The sequence below is a fragment of the Furipterus horrens genome, unplaced genomic scaffold (genome assembly GCF_987537825.1).
Source record: "Furipterus horrens unplaced genomic scaffold, mFurHor1.1.pri manual_scaffold_4, whole genome shotgun sequence".
NCBI classification, from domain to species: Eukaryota; Metazoa; Chordata; class Mammalia; order Chiroptera; family Furipteridae; genus Furipterus; species Furipterus horrens.
In genome coordinates this window covers 74,310,749-74,329,926 of record NW_028327174.1, presented here as the reverse complement: position 1 = coordinate 74,329,926, position 19,178 = coordinate 74,310,749, and the positions used below count along the sequence as shown (strand labels likewise).

The window sequence follows — 19,178 nt, the reverse complement described above, 5'->3', positions numbered from 1 at the left end:
GTTAGGTAGAGCCGTTATGATTCCCTGGCTTGGTAGAGTGGCCTAATGTAGTAGGTGTCCTGTAGGGCCCAGTGGCACAGCCCAAGATGGGTACTCAAGGTGTGCCCACTGTGAGGGCTGTATATCCTCTTCTTGTAGTTGAGCCTTGGTTGCTGTTGGCATGTCAATGGGAGGGATTTACCCAAGCCAACCAGCTGGAAGGACTGCCTCTGACAACTCAATACCAACCTCTGACCACCGCGGAGGATCAGATGTGCAGGGTACACTCCACAGAACCATATTTACTTCTCTGCAGGGCTCTGGTGCCTGCTGAGTCTCCCCCATGAAAGTGTAACTTGTGGAGGTGGTTTGGTGGTGCTCCGACATGTTCTGTAGCAGTCCAGTAAGTGTGCAGGCTCTGGGCCTCCCAGGAGGTACAGGCCAAGGTTAGCCACTGCCTGTGTTCTGTCTAGGGCCACCTAGCATAAGCTACAGAGCAATCTGCAGATGGTTGCTATTTGTTTTGGGCTTGGTGGTGCCAAACTGTTGCCAAGCTGTGAACCAAGGCTGGCTGCTGTTAGCACCAAGCCTGAGGCCACTTAGTGAGAGGTACAGAGCTTGCTGACCCAGATGCTGCTTGTACGAGAGAATTTAGGAAAATTTGAAGTATGAGGCAAGACAAGCAATTCGTATAAAAAAGTCACTGGAAACGGCTTGGTGGGCCCAAAATTGGTTGGGGCAGAGCCTCAGGGAATCACCAGGGTGAGGCAAACAATGTGAGTCAGGTTGATGGGGACTCAGATGGTTCCTGCCTGTTGGCTCTGTAGAGGGAGGGCTCATCAAAGGAATAATGGCCTCTGCCAGCATTTCTGTCTGGGAGAAAGCTCCTCCCCAGCTCTCACCCTGAAGCCAGGCACTTCAGTTCTTCCCTGTATGTCTCTGGTACTTTTCAATATGCTGCTCCTGTGCTGAAGCTCAGAGGGAGTGGGTCCAAGTAAGTCTGTGTGCAGGCTCTTAAAGAGGAACTGTCCAAGACTCCAGTAGTTTCTGTCTCCCACAGCCTCACTCCCCACTGGTTTTTACAGCCAGAAGTTATGGAGACTTATCTTCCTGACACTGGAGCCCTGGATGGGGGGGCATGGGGGGGCTGCTGTGGGGCTGAGACCCCTTGTTCCTGAGATATTCCTCCTGATTTTTATCCACCTCATCTGGGTGTTGGTCCAGCCTGTTCAGAGTCTCCACCTCTCCTACCAGACTACATGTGATTTCTTCTTTAATTCTGTAGTTGTAGGACTTCCATTCAGCTCACTTTATGGTGGTTCTGAATAATGGTTGTTCTGTAGTTTAGTTGTAATTTTGGTGTGGTTGTGCGAGGAGGCAATTACAGCATTTACCTATGGTGCCATCTTGAGAAGTCTCCTAAATGATGGTTTTAAAGCAAGCCCGATGTTCTGAAGGATGGGAAACATTACGAAACACCTTGCCAAAATGAAAATGTATGAGATTTTTCTTTATTCTGCAACCCATTAATTGGCCGTTCATCCATTCAGACTTACAAATTAAAAAAAAATTACTTTGTATTAGCTGTGTGTTAGTAAAAATGCTAAAATAATCTAAAATGAACTAAACATGGCCCTTGCTCTTACTAAAGCAATATAAATTGGATTCCAAGTACAAATCAGGTTCAATAAAAATTTTACTATGTATCCAATAAAAGACAACTATTGCAAGAATAAAAAATGTAAATGCAAAACAGGTTTTGACATGTAAAGAATAAAGGAATAAAAAGGATTCTGGGCCCTAAAGATAAATCTCATAGCTCCCTAGACTATCTTTTATTTTCTTACTTTTCATAAATATGTGGATAATGGGAGTATTCTTTTCCTATGAGACATCCCCAGCACAATAATAACAACCAAATTCAACTTCAGGAAGAAAAGAAGACATGGTAGAGGCAGACTTGCCTGAAAGCACGTGCTAATATCTCAAGGGGGTGATGCCAGGGGACTATAAACCTGGAGGAATTTCATCTCAGTGTCTTTAGATATTCTGGTTATTTAAAAAAGAAATTTAAAACTTTTTATTTTTGGGCAAAAGCTCCAGATTTCATAGTGTCGTTTTGGATTTAAAAACAAACATACAAACTCTAAGTTTACCAAAGGTAATAAATAACTTGGCAGATCAGACTCGGCCTGTAATTGGTAACCAGTTTGCAACTTCCCTGAATCTTTCTGCTCAGGATTCTAGAAAGTAATTTACACAACCTTCCAACAAATACACTGGAAAACTTATATCAAATTATAATTGGTGGAGGTTTTAATAGAGCTAGATGTGATGAAAGAATTCTTCCAATAGAGTTCGTTAGATTGGTGATTTTACAGGTAAATGTTCTGTCCAACAAACCATATTTGTTAGTTTGCTTAATATTTTTAAGCAAAATATGTAATTCCATAAATTGCATGAATAAGTGATAGAGTAAACATAATTTATACCCATGTTTAATAAGAGCTGTATTTGACCTAATGAGAAGAGACAGTGCTTAACATTCTTGCAAAAAAAAAAAAAAAAAAAAAAATTTTCCCCCTAAGCACTAATTATTTTAAGAAGAACTTCACGCACACTTGTGTTATTTGTGCACTGCATACTTCAAGAAAAGATGCTGTTGCATAGACTAAGATATAAATGGTGCTTTCTAGAGCCATGCAATTAACAATGCTTTGTAATTTATGGTATACAACATCCCTGATCTCTAATTATTTCAGGAAAACCATGAATAAACCTGTTGTTTTCCAATTTTACTTTATAAATTATAGTTCAAAGAAATTTAGCAACCTGCCTCATGCCACACAATAATTACTGATACAGTCAGGCAAGAATGGAAATCAACAGAATCTTTACCCAGAGTCCTAAGAAGGCATTAAAAATAGTGATAAATCTCCTTTTCACTTCTTATTGGAAAAGCACTTTCACAGATATTTTATCATTGTCAGTTAAAATCTTAGTGCATGCTAAGGGGGATTAGAGACAGACTCCTCCTCATCTTTAATTTTTCTCTCTCTTAGTCTTCAAACATGCAGCTTTTAATTGTTTTATTATAGGTTATTTGTTAATTCAAGTATATCATTTATGTCACTTCTAATACAACTATTTAAATGTACTAATCTCCTAATAATATCATCTTCTCATGTGGCTCCATCACTTAAGCCACCCTTTTCCTACTTAGCACCAGGACCTAATTCATCTCTAAATGCTGGCCTATAAATATGCAGATATAGTCTCTCTATTTTCATCTCTATTGCCATTTCATATTGTACTCTTAATACAATACTTCTCATTTATGTTTCCTAATTGTCCTTACTATTATGACATATGTACAGAGTGGAGCAAAAGTGCAGTTTTGAGTACATGAAACACAAGCATTTATTCTTGTATTCTTTATTAATTATTGAATTATTTTCCATACATACAACCGTAAACTTACTTTTGCCTCACCCTGAATTTACCATATCTATCTCTATCTCCATATATCACATATCCAGCATTTTTAAATATACCTTCTTGTTCTCAATAAAGCTGTAATCTCCAATATAGGAGCTACTTGGCACATGTGCTTACTTAAGTTTAAATTAATGAAATAAAAAAATTCAGTTCCTCTATTACACCAGATACACTGCAAATATTCAATAACTGTGTGTGGTTATTGTATTAGACAGCAGTTATAGAACAGTTTCATTATCACAGACAGGTCTATTGGACTCTAGTATATAATAATTAGTCATCTGTTTTTCTTCAACCTATGCTCTTATTATTCTCGAGCCTATCTTAGGTTTCATAAAGGTAGCTTTATCCAAATGCTGTTTTGTATGTATTTAAAATATGATTGTAATAATGTTGCATCTTTTCATATCACACAGAGAGTTCAGTTGCAATAGTTTCCATCAGAATATGTCTTCCTGGTAAGCAGTGGCACTGGTCGAATAGGAGGAACACTAACTCTTAACATATTTCTCTCATGCATTTTTCCAGTACATTTTCACATTTCTCGCTTCTCCACCCATTTGTTTAACACAGTAGATATATCTAAACACTAATAGTGCTTCCTTCAGTTATGGAATCTGCTGGAAATTTTAATCATTAGAAAGAGAAAAGTTAAAAATAGTGTCTCAGAATGATAGCCTAATTTTGAGAACTACGTAAAGCAATAAACATTAAGATGAACTTATAAAAAGAGGGACACAACATTTGAACCTAATTGCTCAGTTAACAGTCAAGGCTGTGAACTTTTTATGAACCTTTCCATGCAGGATTAAGGACTATTCATAATATTCAAGTCTCAGTGAGATTCAATAAACTAAATATACCTCACTCTTACCTAAGCATGAAAGCACCCTCTTGTAAAAAATAAATTCCAAAAGACTACTTTTTTGAAAAAGATGAAATTATATTAAATAGACAAAACACTCACCTTGGCAAAAATAAAATATAATTTAACATATTGGTAAAATAAGTTAACACATTAGCCTTTCTCTTTTAAGAAATAAAGCTTTAAAAGTCATACTCTGTTTCAAATTATTAAAAAATATCTAAGCTGCCGAGGTCTTTACAGTTTGGCATAATCTTCTCAAAAATAAACTTAAAAAATAAAATTAAAAAAAAAATACCATAGAACAATTATCAGTCAAGGCTCACGCAACCAACAAGGAAAACTACTGGATACTATTAAATTATGGTAGAACATAGTACACGATTTCAGGAGTTCCAAGTTACACTGCAACAGGTTTTGTGAAATTCAGTTCCTTCCATAAACTGATTATAATAAGTCAAGTGGAAGCACATGTAAGTGGACAATGGAAGACCTATTGTTGCACTTGCCAGCCACTTGCTACTTGCAGTAGCTTAGAGTATTTCACTTACAGTTCTCATTTCACTCTGCATCTTTTCTGTAAATGTCTGTCTATTTAATTATCTGTGTGCTTGGCAAAGGCATTTTCTTAACAGCCAATACTTACTGTAGAGTAAAGAGAAGAAGTGCTGGACACCAGAGATAACGAAGAGCCATGAACTGGAGAAAGCAAAATAGAACAAGAGGTCAAATAAAGAAGTCTGCTCAGGAATACCATGTTTTTGGTAAAGTAAAGAATAGGGAAATAAAATAATAACTGCTTGACATATGACTCTGATAATAAATCTGCTGTCATTTTCTTTGGACATAAAAATGTTGAGACATGGAAAGACTGCATACCAACACTGTAAAATACCTTATGCCTTATGTTATAGAGAGGATGCTTTGCACATATTGAAATTTTACGTATTTTATTCATTTGATTTCATTTTTATACGACAAAGATCCATTTTTAATATTTTTCTCCATGTACTTTTAAGGAAGAAAGCATTTTATCCAACTTCCTAGTTCAACATCTTCTGTGATGAGTTGGTTATGTGTCTTTTAATAGAGAATTATTGTTTCTTTTGTAACTTTAGTGATACAAAGATACTCTTTATTTCAAGGTGGTGTCTCCCTGAAATTAAGACTGGAAATTGTATACTATCTTTTATTTAGGTATATCAAAATGCTAGCAAAAACAATAAACAGACTGCTTTATATTTCTGTACATCCAATTTATTAAGCCCAAAATGTGGGTAAATGCGCTTAATTATATATGTAGAAAACTCCTTTGTCTTTTCCTTGTGGGATAATATTAAGTTAATTTTGCTTATTCATCCATTAAATAAACAGTGGTTAAGTACACAAAATGTGACAGGCCCTTGCTAGATCCTGGGACTATGAAAATGAATGACATTATCCTGGGAACTGAAAAACAAGTAGCTCCACAACTAAAAAGATAACTACACTAGAGTAATATAAACACTATCAAGAGCCAAGTATTGGGTACTATGAGAGCACCTGGGATGTGCTACAACCTGGTCTCGGGAGAACAGGGAAACTGCAAATACTACCCTTCTGCAAGAGATGCAAAATGTCAGTCATTTTTCCTTAAAACAGCACATTGTTTCAGCCTCTAATAACTAATAACGCTGGTATGAACTAGTGTGGTATACCAGAGGAAGATGGACAATGAATGCGAGATATCATTTTCAGACTTATTTCTGCTGTTTATTACTTATGAACATTTAATATTTATAAGTCTATGCCGTATAGTTAGTGGGTTAGTTTCCTTTCTTTTCACTGTGAGCATTAAACTCCCTTCTATCTCTCCAGGCCAATGATTCCTCAATTCTAGACAACAATTTAAGAATTATAATAGTTCAGTATGCGATGACTGGTTGTCAAAGAGCCCTCCTGCCCACTCATGCTGGTGTTCTGAAGTTCAGGTTATTTAATCCTCATTAATGAGAGGCCAGAATCCCCCTGCATATGAACAACATTCTGTTTGGAAATGAGGCACTCTAAAAATCTATCAGTATGTTTAGCATATTATTTATGCAATACTATAAAGGGTCTGCCTATGAAGAGAGCGGTAGAACCACTTCAGAAAAGCAATGGCAACATTTCAGATTAGTTATATCTTTTTGTATCTGCATTCCAGTAATCAGGAGACTCTGAGGGTATAATTCACTCTGTCATTGTGAACTCAGTGGTCTGGTTAATATCCCAAAGAGCAGTGGCAATTGTGGTTAATTGATTTAGTGCCAATACGTTCAATGTCCAGGGGTAACCTGAAAACCAAGAGCTAATTTTCATAGCTGCCTAAACTTTCAGTCAGAAGATACTTTAAATAAGAAGGTAGGGAGGGGGAAGAAAAAGGAATAAAACTATTCTTTAATTCCATCCTCTTGACAAACCTGTAAAATTAGAGGTGCATAAATTAGGGGTAACAAAGTTAGGAAATTTGCTCAAGATCATATCACAAAGAAATGGATGGCCAGAGGCTAAAGACCTAGTATGTTTCTAGATCTGGAGTTCCTTCTTTTATTCATAAGTATTAAGGACTAGGATAGTATGGCTGATTTAATGTTTGATTTTATTCTAATGAATTTGAACTTCTACATTTATATACATTTTATCTCTAACTGATATGCTTCATAATATGAGTGCCACAATTTTCCTTTCTGGATACTTAAATCATTCATTAAACCCAAGAGGAAAATCTCCCAATATTATCATCAAATTTGACATTTGAGGTTATATAGTTCAGAAAATTATATACATCTGAAAATCAATTAAGCATCTGAGTTTTTCAAATAGATTTACTGTAAAGTGTCCAGGTAGAACTTTATAACTACACAGAAATTTATGAGGAGAGGTGAGAATTCCATTTCATGAAATAAGAAAATGTAACTAAAAAGCAAAAAGTAGATATAATATGAATTCAAAATGATATAAAAACTAACACAAAAGGGAGTGTCTGGGAATGAAAGCCAGCAGCATGTGCTGTTTTCATGAGATAATTTTTCTGATTCATATATTTTTATGGCCCTTTAATGAGATGTCAGACAAAACATTCACTTTGACATTTGATACATTAGGGCAAATAGTCTCTCAAATTATGTAATTCTTGTATGAGATTTTATTCTGAACTATTCTATAGCTCAGTATTAATCCAAACAATTTCTGGCATATTTCCAAATGCATACAGAAAGAAAAAGCAATGCAGACTGAAATTACTTCAAGCTTCTAGGATCTTTAAATAAAAGTTACACTGATTTATTTACTCTTCAGGAATTCTTATGATATGAGTGATGTGATCATTTTCATCAGAGAGTTAAATAATCTTCATCTTCATTTCCCCTCCACACTTACCTTCTTCCATGCTGTCTCGAAATGAGCCTGAATGACTGATGGCACGTGGCCTTTCCTCCAAGGATGTGGCGCTGCCGCAGAGCTGGGAGTCATCGTAGAGATCGAAGGAGGAGTCTTGGGCGGGGATGCTATTGGAACGCATCATGCTGGGCCCAGGAATGTTAAATTGAGACAGATTGGTTGGGCTTACTGAAAAACAAAGCACACACAGTCTGTTATTCTCGGGCTTAGAGATGAAAATAATAGGTTGATAGGAAATGAAAACATGATTCCAGTTCTTACGGAAACATGCATATATAAGGTATCCCTATTTAAAGTAAGCCAAGAGTCTGCCTCTGAAATGTTCAATAACAGTTACAGTGGAGTTACTCTTTTCTTCTAGCACTTTCATGACAGTGGTATGCCAATTCCTAAAATAATTTTCAACAAAACCAGCTAGTTACCTCTACTGTTCATGCTAGAAATATAATAACATGGCATTTTCTGCTAGCCACTCTGAAGATTGTCTTCCTAGAGTCTGCAGGTTTCTTTTTAGAGAGGAATATATCATTTTAATGGGAAAGCAAAATCAAAAGAAAAGAAAATGTAAGAGATCTAAATTTCCCAAGAAGAGACTTTAGAAGCTTCCAGGCAAAGACTCATTCCTTTTGAGTTTTGATGTAGGTCTCCTCCAATTCAGACTCTATCCTTCAATGAGTATAGAAAAAAGATTAATTCTGAATAGTTTGAAGGGTGGATATAGAGAATGTGGTAGAAGGTCATTCAAGTTGGAGAGGCCCTTGGAAGCACAAACATAGAAACTTCCATACGTGTTTAAACATCACTCTGCATTTAGAAGGGTCCATCAAATATATAGAACATGGAAGTTACAGGTTGATAGAATGCTTCTACATGGTAACCCTTGCAGCAACATGAAAAATGAATCTGAGCAATTGCTATCACTCATGGGAAGATGACAATGAGTCTCACTCAGTGTGAGATGCCTCACCAGCACTGTTATCAACAGTAAATAAAGTTTTATCCAAAAACTTATTTTGGGTGACAAATGATAACTGGCATATTTAGACTTCTTTCATTATTTTGTCACTCTTCCCTGTGTTTTCTATGATGTTAATATAAATGGTTTTATATTTTATATAAATGATGTTAAGCCCAAAGTACAATAACTGAATGACTAAGCTAGTTAGTAATTTATTTTTCGCAGTATTTATCCAAAGATATTCACAGGGTATTATCTTAATAAAAATTCTCATATGCATTTTACGGAGAATTTTAACTTTAAAATATTAAAAGAAATGATTTTGGGGTCAAACAATCACATATTCTTTCTTCTTAATAATTACTTCTATTTTTCTACAAATAGATTAATTTGTTATATGGATATAAAAATACATTTTAAAGAAAACACAAGAAGATATTTTACTATTGTTAAGAGGACCCCGGGAAAACCCCTAGGCTTGAAGTCAGGTGTTCTGGAATGAATCATTTGCCTCTGTTTCTTACCATTGTGGGGATTTCTTTTCAGGTCATATGAACTCTGTGACCCTCTGGACCTCAGACTGTAAAATAACAACCTATGTCAAGTTGTTGTCATGACCATTAAACTGCATAATGTTTGGAAATTATTTCAGGAACAGTAAGCAATCACACAAACAAAAGATCCTGTTAGGGTGCCTTTATCTCCTCTTTAAATGAACGACTTTTACGGAGAAATACCAGGACTCCTGGGAGGGTGGCAGTGAAAGAAACAAGATGAAATTGATGTTTTAGAATATGTTACCTAGGTTGGAGAAGTGGTATTTCCCTGTTGCAGAAGACAACATGGCAGAAGGGGACAGCAGAGGTGACTGGGTGCCAGTGTCCTGCAGGCCTCCGGTGGAGTGGGAACGCAGCCACTCCTTGCCCTCTTCTTGGCTGGCCTGCCGAGACGATGGGGTGTATCTGCAAAACAGCACAGCTGAGACACCTGAGCACATCTAAAGGGAGAAGGCACAGCCAGGACAAGAAAGCAGCTGAGAGGAGCTTACTATTCAGACTAAACAACATTCTCAGATTAAATCTAATTATAATTGCTTAGCTCTTCCAGATGATTTGACACATCTGTTTGAATCTTACAAGGAATAAAAAAAGAGAATTTGGAACAGAAAATAATGCTTTTGTGAGATATGTAGTTGAAAATCATAAACAATGAGCGGACAGCCAAGTTAATTGAGAAGAATTCAAAAGCGCAATGCTTAGGAAGATGCAAAAAGGGTGAAAACATGGACTAAAAATAGGGGACATTGATAGGCTGGAAGCCAAGGGAAATGGCGCAGTGGTCACAGAAAGGCAAAGGGGATGGAAGATAAATTAACAGCTCTTTTTTTTTTTTTTTTTTTTTAAATAAAGGAAAATTTTATTTGGTTAAAATGTCACTTGACATTGTATCTGGATTTTTTTTAAAGATGGGAGAATGTACTACTTTATTAAAAAACACATTCTGGAACAAAATCTTGACATGGAATAATTGCAAGCTCTTTGCTAAGGAGCTGGAGAGAAAAGGGACGATGTGGAAAGACCTAGTTGGCCAGGACTCATCTTCACCAAAGTAAATTCTTAGCACCGGAGAGCAATCAACTTTTTATGTTCATGAAGTGTTATAGTTCCATTAGTAGTTCATTCTATATCTTCTCCTCAGATAAAAGTGTGCATTTTTTCATTTTATTTCTTATGGTGAACTGAAAAGTTATTTTGAGATTATGCAGTGCTAGGCTAATTCATATTAAATTGATCTGATAGATAAAAGCACTCTTAAAGAATAGAAATTAAAACTCTTGCATTTTTGTCAAAAGGCTTCATTAAAAGTTCATGCCTAATGACAGTATTTGGCCTCTGATGATGGAATCTATTTCCCTTGCTTCAAACTAAAGCATCTTCCATAGTGACTGGCTACATCTGTAGACTATACTGGTTTTGAGGTTTTGCAAACATATGCCGCCAAGATGCAAAAATTAGGGAAGTTAATTTTATCTTAATTTTCAGGAGTTCTACATTCTACCAAAAGTTGCTGCTGCCATGCATGATATTTACATTCAATTTAATTTCGATCTTGTCCTCTCTGAGCAGCTCTACCTGAGGGCTGCCTCACCTACTCCTCAGACTGGAGAAAGGATTAAAAGTGACTTTATCCTCAATATCAGGTGCTTTATTGCAAACAAACAAAGAAGAAGAGAGACAGCACACAAAGTTTAAGTAACAACAGATAAAGAAAGGCAGCAATTGTGCTGAGAGAAATATATACCTTAGTCCCTTTCTGGGTAGTGTATTTCTGTCAAGCTGTATGCTGTTAAAACAAAGAAAATCCCTAAGGATATAATGTAAACAAGACTTCCAAATTACACATCCAACAAAAATGGTTCTCTGTTTGAACTACACAAAATAAACTTTTTTGTAACACATGTTTAATGCTTATCTCTTCAGAAAAGAACAACCAGATATCTATTGTTGCAACACATGTGAGCTCCTTTCTAACCCAGTTCCAAATAATTGTAATTAGTGACCAGATTACTAGAAGATAGATTAAATCATATGTTAGAAAAATATCTCTCTCTGTTCTATTTACCCACTAGTTTGTAGATTTTCTTTCCCAATGCAACTCACTAGATTTCTGCTATGCAAGAAAATCAAAAGGTAGAAATGAGATAGATATGCTCTAAGTTAAACTGACAAGTTCCTATAGGCAGAGAAGATACAAACACAATTCACTATTTATTTTTGTCTCGTTATTTTTTTAAAAATGAAGGCACATTTATTCCCATTTACATATAAGATAAAAATAATATATAATAGATATCTGCTTGAAATGTGCCTGCCATCATTTATTTACACATTTTAATGGAATTAAACTATGATATGTTTTGGAAATTACAAATCAGGCATTTAAAAAACTATAAGTTTTATCACTCCATTTTAAAGAATCCTCAAAAAAATTCTCATTTGGTTGCAGAAAGGGATGAAAGAATGTGTTTAGAGAAAATGAAAAATGGCCTCTTTAAAAATAGAAAAAAAGGATTTCAACAACTGAGCGGGACAAGCCTTAGGTTTTCTGTTATAATCTCTGGCATGTGAAAAACCAAGTAATAAAATTAATTTACATTTTTAGAATTATAGCTCTCTTCCATCAAATGATCAAAACTAAATACACAGGATATATGCTTAATGGGGATGATACAACATGAATGAAATTTAATTCGCATTGACTTTAGTCACTCAACATCAAAGCTAAAATGTTTTCTTCCGTGTGTACTCCATTATTTAGCACTGTAATGGAAAGCATCCAAAGGCGTGATAAAACTTTAATATTATCTTATGGGAAGTTCACATATGGCAATTACTATATTATGTAGATGCTAGTTCTAATATGTATATCAACTATAGAAATTTTTTTTTAGTAGTGTGGATAAACAAACAAACAAAAAAGGAATCACACTGAACAAATTTGAGAAACCTCTAAATATGAACTACACTGTGTTGAAGCATTACTAGGGTCATAAGCCATTTTAAAGATTCTCTCTTTTATGTGTGCAGCTTTATTAAAGTTTAACATTGTAGAGGAAATTGAATATCTACATATTGTTCTGTCAATGTTATCAATTGTATAATAATTATGTTTATATGATGTAAAGAACTTAATGAAAGAAAAATCGGAAAAAAATACTCAAATTTACCAATGTAAGTTAAAACTTTAAGTAGAAATTTCTGTTTGAATCAAAATCTTAATGATTTTTTAACACAGATATTTTCCACAAGCCCTGAAACAATACAATCTAGGATACATTCATTTAAACTATAGGTTGTTAATATATTTTCAGTATAACTTGATGTATTAGTTAGAAGTTTTGAAATTGACATTTGAGGATACTCATTTACCTATAATGTGCTGAAACTCAAATCTAAGATGCTGCAAGAAACCTAACTTTTTAGATCAAAAATTAAATGCAAGAGTGTACTTATACCAGTATTTTTATGCATGTACTTGGTATTTATAAAAGCTAAAGTAGAGGGACAATGTCACCCAGATGTTTATCTTGTTTCTCCTGGTGCATTTTTTGGTTTATGAAGAAAAATGTATTTTGTAAGTAGCAGTCCACCATAAACAGCATCACGCATCAATGTTACATCTAGCTTTAAAATCCCTTCATCAAGCCTCAGTTTCCTTTGCATGGGCGCCCATGTACAGTGTTCAGGGAGTGGGAAGTGAGTGGGATGGAAGCAATGTTTTGCTCTGTGTTTTGCACTTCACAAGGGCAAGAGAAACAGGGGAGAGCAGGAGGCAATCTTACATTAAGGACCAACTGGTAGACTATGGTGAGTGTTTAGATAAGGGCTTTAGTTGATGTTTTAAAAAATGATTCTGGGAGTAAGACTGGAAGTCTGGAAAAGAGGTGATGCATCAGCATCAGTACTAGACTGAACAAAAGTGTAGGGAAAGGTGCCAAGACATTTTCAGTGACTAGTGGTGTGTTCACAAATAACACAACTAAGGCATATGCCAAAGACCTTTTTTTTTTTTGATAGTGGTAGGTGGGCAAGAAGGAAACTGAATTAAATTCATTAGGAAAAAAGGGGTAGTTTTAAGATATTTTCTTGGGGGCAAAAGTCATTACCAAAATATCTGAGAAAGGAATTTTGTGGGGACAGAATCTAGAGTACATTACATAAGGAATTCCCCATTATGTTTTTCATTTAAATATTTTAAAAACCATAGCTCATTAAACCAATGGGAAATAGCTTATAATGAGATATGCTTTCAAGGGGCTTATTAAAAACGTCACTGGTATTATTATAATTTTCTTCAAGGATTCATATCTTGCAAGTGATATTTTTTCCCAATTCAACTAGGATTCCACAGTGGTCCACTGGCTATTTTTCCATAGATGTGGTAATAAAGAGAATTTAACATATTGCTCAGAGCATAATTGTAGAATCAATTTAAATTTGGTCTTTAAAAGTGCTTAAATTATCATATAGAGCTGTGTTGTCCTGGAGCTTAAGCCAAATCATTACAATGGCTTGAGAAGACATAATTTAATACATAAATGCACGCTTTGAATTTTATTCAAATTTCCTGTTGGGTATATATGTGTATGCATTGATATTGAGAAACTTAATTATCCAATTAACCTATCCTTACAGATTTTTTTTTCCTGGGAAAACATGGTAATAAGAGCAAGTGACAGGCCCAGTGACATCATTTTATATCCTTTTGCAGAGTGGCACTGCCGCTGAAATAGAGGGGATTTCATGGGGGGGGGGGTAGGCACCCGAGGGGAGGAGGTAGTGAGGACTTCATCAATGCCTCCAGGAAAGCTCACCTTTCTGAGAGAGTAGATCTCACACTACCCGTTCTCATGAGCAGGCTCTGCACCTCGTGAGTGCCTGTGGTCAGTCCAGAGAGGGAGCCATGATGGCTGAGGGGGAGGTCAATGGACTCAGAGCTCGTATGGAGGCTAGTCATGGACTGGTAGCTTGGAGTGTCCTTGCTGCCGGCAGAGGAACTGCTCAGATTGGCAGCCCACACGAGACCACCTGATGTGAAAGAATGAACCGATGCCGGGCTGGATGCCAACGAGTGACTTAAGCTTATAACATCTGTAGTTAAGTCTGAGGGTTTATTGAAGAGAGGGCTGCTGCTGCCACTGAGCCCGCCAGCACTGCCCATGCTGCCCGTACCGGACGATGGTGACTCCAGACTGCCTTGGCGCGCTAATGTGGTGCTAGGACTGGGCATTACTGAGGAGCATTTCGCACCCTCGGTACTAGGTGCAGAGGCAGATTTGCCACCTGCCTTGGCACCAAACAACCTAAAAGAAAAACAAATAACAACTTCAGTTGTTCCAAGAAACTAATATCCACATGTAATATTTAGGGTTCAGTACACAGAGCCAAGCGTGCTTTGATGGACCCAGCTACCAAGCTCTTCCTGTCTCTGTGTTAATGAACTTTATAAGCTTGAACTTTTTAATCTACTGCTAAAAAATCTCTCATATCACCATCAGAGTAAGGCAATACTGGGCTGCTGCCCAGAGGGTTGGGGGAAGTGGGTGAAACAAAAGTAAATCCGACATGAAAATCCCTGGCTTTCACAACTTAAGTGACTGTGAAAATCTTTCACAAAAATCAAGCATGGATAGTTTGACTGTATTTGCTGTTACCTATTTACAGAACCATTATAATGAAACAACTTCTATGCATTCAGTTTAAAAGAAACATGTTTTTCCCCATTTTTAACATTTTATTCAAAATCTCAAAGGAATGCTTCAGGCAATGTTTGGGAGGTTATGTCACATATCTGGTGGCCGGAGTGCCTGTCGGAGGGTAGTTGGTTAGAAATGATATTGGACACTGCTGGCAACACATCCGTTCATCTTTATTTTCCCCGAGAAAGGCCGGAGTGTTTTACGTCAGTTGCCAGTGCTATTGAAATGCATATTTTTGTTAGTGGTTTGAAATATAGTTGGTGCTAAGTTAGGTGTTGGAGCTTAGTTCAGAAAACATTTTAGTTTTGTAAATGAATATGATGTCATCCAATTTATGTAAATATGGAAATAAAGTGATATGAAGTAATGGCATAATGATTACTATTAAGTTACAATGAAATCCATGTTTCCTGTAGTGAAATATTTTATGACAAATATGAGAAATTGTTTCATAGGTAATGGGCCACTGGAGGGCACTATTGGCTTTTACTTAAGAGACAAATATTTACTTTCACTACAAGCCATAGTTTATTGTTTCCAATGAGAATCAACACTTCAAAAAGCCAGTTCTTCAGGATTAATATTACTACTGAAGAATATAGCCTCTAGGTTTTTCAAACAATCATGTATCTGAGATTGTTTGAAATGTAAATGTTTTAAAATTCTTTTACCGCTCTCTCCCCACCTCTCCACTCCACCCTACAACCATAGAAATCAAAGTTCTTGGTTTAGTCAGTATAATAAAAATACACATTAAAAAACACTTAACATGCAATAGACTATAAATCATAGTCTGCCATTTCACAGATAAGAAAACCGATCTAGAGAGGTTTAACTATTTGTCCCAAATCTTTTACTGTATATATTTTCCTGCCACTCAGAACATATTGGCATTTAAAGGCTGTGATATCTCAGAGCAGAACTCCACATACTCAGCAACGAAGACAGTTCCAGTGTAGAAACCAAGTCATTCTGCTTCCCAGACTCATGTCAAACAAAGCTGATAAAGAGTTAGAAAACCTAGTGTATCCTCAGTTCGTATTCTATACCCAACATTCAAATGTTTTCAAATTTTGTGAATCATACTGTACCTTGATTTACATTAATAAGTCAAGATACATTAGTATATAAATGTGTCTGACATAATCTGTTATAAGGAACACAACTTCATTTACTTTCATGATCATCAACCCATTAAGAGCCAGCAAGATAATAAACATTGGAAATAAATAACTATCTTCATAAAGATCTATTCTGTCTTGCTTTATTTTTAATTGTGGAAATAAAAGAGATGAAAATCCATGGAAATTTACAAGCTTTTACTTTATCTTTTCACTACCCCTAGGTATTGTTATCTGCATTTAAGTCTCTCACAAATGCTGTTTGTGTTGCTAATATTACTATAATAGTAAAACTGGAAAGTTGGAGCATTTCTCAAAATGAGCACCATTTTTTGGTAGCTATTTATATGATCAGCTTCTTAAAACTCGTGCTAAAAAACTGAATGAAAGAATCTAAGATATAGATATACATGACAGAATACGTGTGTGTATAGGTGTGTATCTTACGATACAGCATTCTGTATTCTCCTAGCACCATTTCACACATTCTTACCTTCGAAATGTAGGGGAGGCAATGTCAGGATACTTGGATCCTGGCTGCCTGAGCCCTTGCGTTCCACAGGCGTTGGCAGAAGTGGGGCTGGATTTGGGGGAACCTGACAAAGAAACACTCTCTGAATCCGAGACTGCTACTTTTTCCTTTTCCTTGTCTGTTTGATTTACAGTGACGGGACTCGAGCGCCCTGACCCAATCTTTGTGGGTTCTCTCAGTTTTGAGGTGGTGGCGCCCGCTGACTTGCTGCTGACGTTGGAATCAATGCTACTGGTACTGGACCTGTGGCCGCCTCGGCCGGGAATGCCACTGGTGCTGGATTTTGAGGGGCGGGGCAAGCTGCGGTACTGCAGGGAGCTCTTTGAACCTACATGTAGCACGACGTCATCTTGATTCTGTGAACCATCCAAACTGGTTTTTCTCCCAGCATTCGACTTTCCACCAATGGCAGCAGATTTGGGGATTTTACCCAGCGTGGCCGACCCACTGGTGATGGTGGTTCCACTGCTTGTGATCATGGTGGATGACCCGACTCCACTTGGTTTCTTAAATCCAAAAGACCCAGTGGCAGTTGATCTCCCAATGCCGGAGGGGGGCTTTTTTCCCTCGTCTCCGCTGCTTTTTCCTGCATCTGAAGGAGACCTCTGCAGAGAAGATCCTTTCAGGGGAGTTTTCCCTTTCTCAGAAGCTTTGGTATCATCGGTTTTCCCTAATTAATGAGATATACACATATTAATTTGCCTGAACATTTTGATTTCATAACAATATTTATTTAAAGAGTATGTCAAAGGTGAACACCTCTTTATACTATTTCAGTTCTTAAATATTCATCTCTTTAGATCTAAATAGGCATGCACTCTAATATGCCAGGTAAAAAGGTATAAAAATAGGGTTATTAAAGAAATGTGGTGAGAGATGAAGGAAATAATTGAACACATACTTTTGCTATTTATTATTGCTTTATATCTTGCAACTCTTCCTTTATAAGGATAACAATCTAACAAGCTAAGTACTAGAAAAATAATTCATTTGAATATCTGTGAGATGATTACATTTGAAGTACCCTGTTACATCAGTACTTCCTGTGACACTATTTAAAATTAGGCACCATTTTAAAAGTAGGGAAAGAGTCTTAAGAAAAGAAAAAAAAAAGGATGGTATGATTTGGAAGAATTCTTTCACAAAGTCTAATTCAGTTTGATGTTTCAAATCGCCACCATTCTAAACCAATAAGACTAGTGTGATTGATCTTGTCTCTCGGTGTTCGTATTGAAACTTTGTGGCATACTTAACATAAATATTCCAGACTTTCATAAGGCAGTCAGAATGAAAGCAATTTTTTTTATTTTACAGTCTTATTTTATTTTCTTATGCTGAGAAATTACTGTAGCAAAATAAAGATACTCAATAACCCCAAATTATGACAGTGCTTTCTAGAGAATGTCTAGACCAGTGGTTCTCAACCTTCCTAATGCCGTGACCCTTTAATACAGTTCCTCATGTTGTGGTGACCCCCCAACCATAAAGTTATTTTTGTCGCTACTTCATAACTGTAATTTTGCTACTGTTAGGAATCGTAATGTAGATATCTGATATGCAGGATGTATTTTCATTGTTACAAATTGAACATAATTAAAGCATAGTGATTAATCACAAAAACAATATGTAATAATATATGTGTTTTCTTATGGTCTTAAGCAACCCCTGTGAAAGGGTCATTCGACCCCCAAAGGGATCGCGACCCACAGGTTGAGAACTGCTGGTCTAGACTGTTCTAGTCATGTGGATTTCTATGGTAAAGTATGTGAAATTTACTCTAAAAAAGTATTGAACTATATGAAAAATAATGTAACTAATAAAAAAAAGAAAGCTATTTATTAAAGAGAACAAAGATCAAATGAAAACAATGAGTCAAAACACATTTGCATAACAGCTGCCAACCTACAAACCTACCAGGGGTCTTGAGGGCACTGGTTCCAGATTTCTGCCTAGATGGCGCCCCTCCCTGGGTGGACATGCCTCTCCTCCAGGAACCTGTCTGAGAAACACACAAGGAGGCTTTCTGCCCTGCCTTCTCAGGGTCTTCAGGAAGTCCCAGGGAAACACCCTTCCACTTGCCGCTGCCATCCCCATGGCTGTCAAGGTCCTCTTCTGTTTTCTTCAGCTCCTCAGTACTATCCCACGTCTCATCTGTGGTAGAACGTTTCTCTGAATCTGTCTTCAGCTATGAAGAAAATATTACAGAAAAACTTTGTGCAGAAAAATCTATTAAGTGTGAATAAGGCAATATAATTAATTTTCAGCTAACTGGTAAAAAAACTCACATTTATATTCAAAAGAATCCCAAAACTATCTCTATCTTTTGCTTTTTCTTCATGTAAGTTTCATTAATTTTAGCCACATAATTCTACATAGTAGAGAATGGCAGACTAAATATATGTGCAGAAAATCCCAATTAAATACTCTAAAGAGGAAGGAACTTTTACTATGTCAAATCTAACAAGGAATAAGTAAGAAAAGATAAAAATTTAATTATTTTATAGCTATTCTTGATTTATCTTCCTAAAGATCCAGTAATTTATTTT

General features: G+C 36.3%; 1 protein-coding gene across 4 annotated transcripts in view; it reads right to left on the bottom strand.

Moving 5' to 3' along the window:
* NAV3 (neuron navigator 3) overlaps positions 1 to 19,178 on the bottom strand; it is a 347,319-nt gene that overhangs the window by 68,838 nt on the left and 259,303 nt on the right. For 3 of the 4 annotated variants that reach the window (XM_090273649.1, XM_090273652.1, XM_090273650.1), the window contains exons 14-20: positions 18,547 to 18,817; positions 16,594 to 17,302; positions 14,095 to 14,583; positions 11,022 to 11,063; positions 9,522 to 9,682; positions 7,742 to 7,930; positions 4,989 to 5,041 (exon numbers count right to left, since the gene is read on the bottom strand). In XM_090273649.1, the coding sequence (XP_090129775.1) occupies positions 4,989 to 5,041; positions 7,742 to 7,930; positions 9,522 to 9,682; positions 11,022 to 11,063; positions 14,095 to 14,583; positions 16,594 to 17,302; positions 18,547 to 18,817 (1,914 nt within the window). The remainder of the gene's footprint in view (positions 1 to 4,988; positions 5,042 to 7,741; positions 7,931 to 9,521; positions 9,683 to 11,021; positions 11,064 to 14,094; positions 14,584 to 16,593; positions 17,303 to 18,546; positions 18,818 to 19,178) is intronic. The other variant, XM_090273653.1, reaches the window with a different exon arrangement.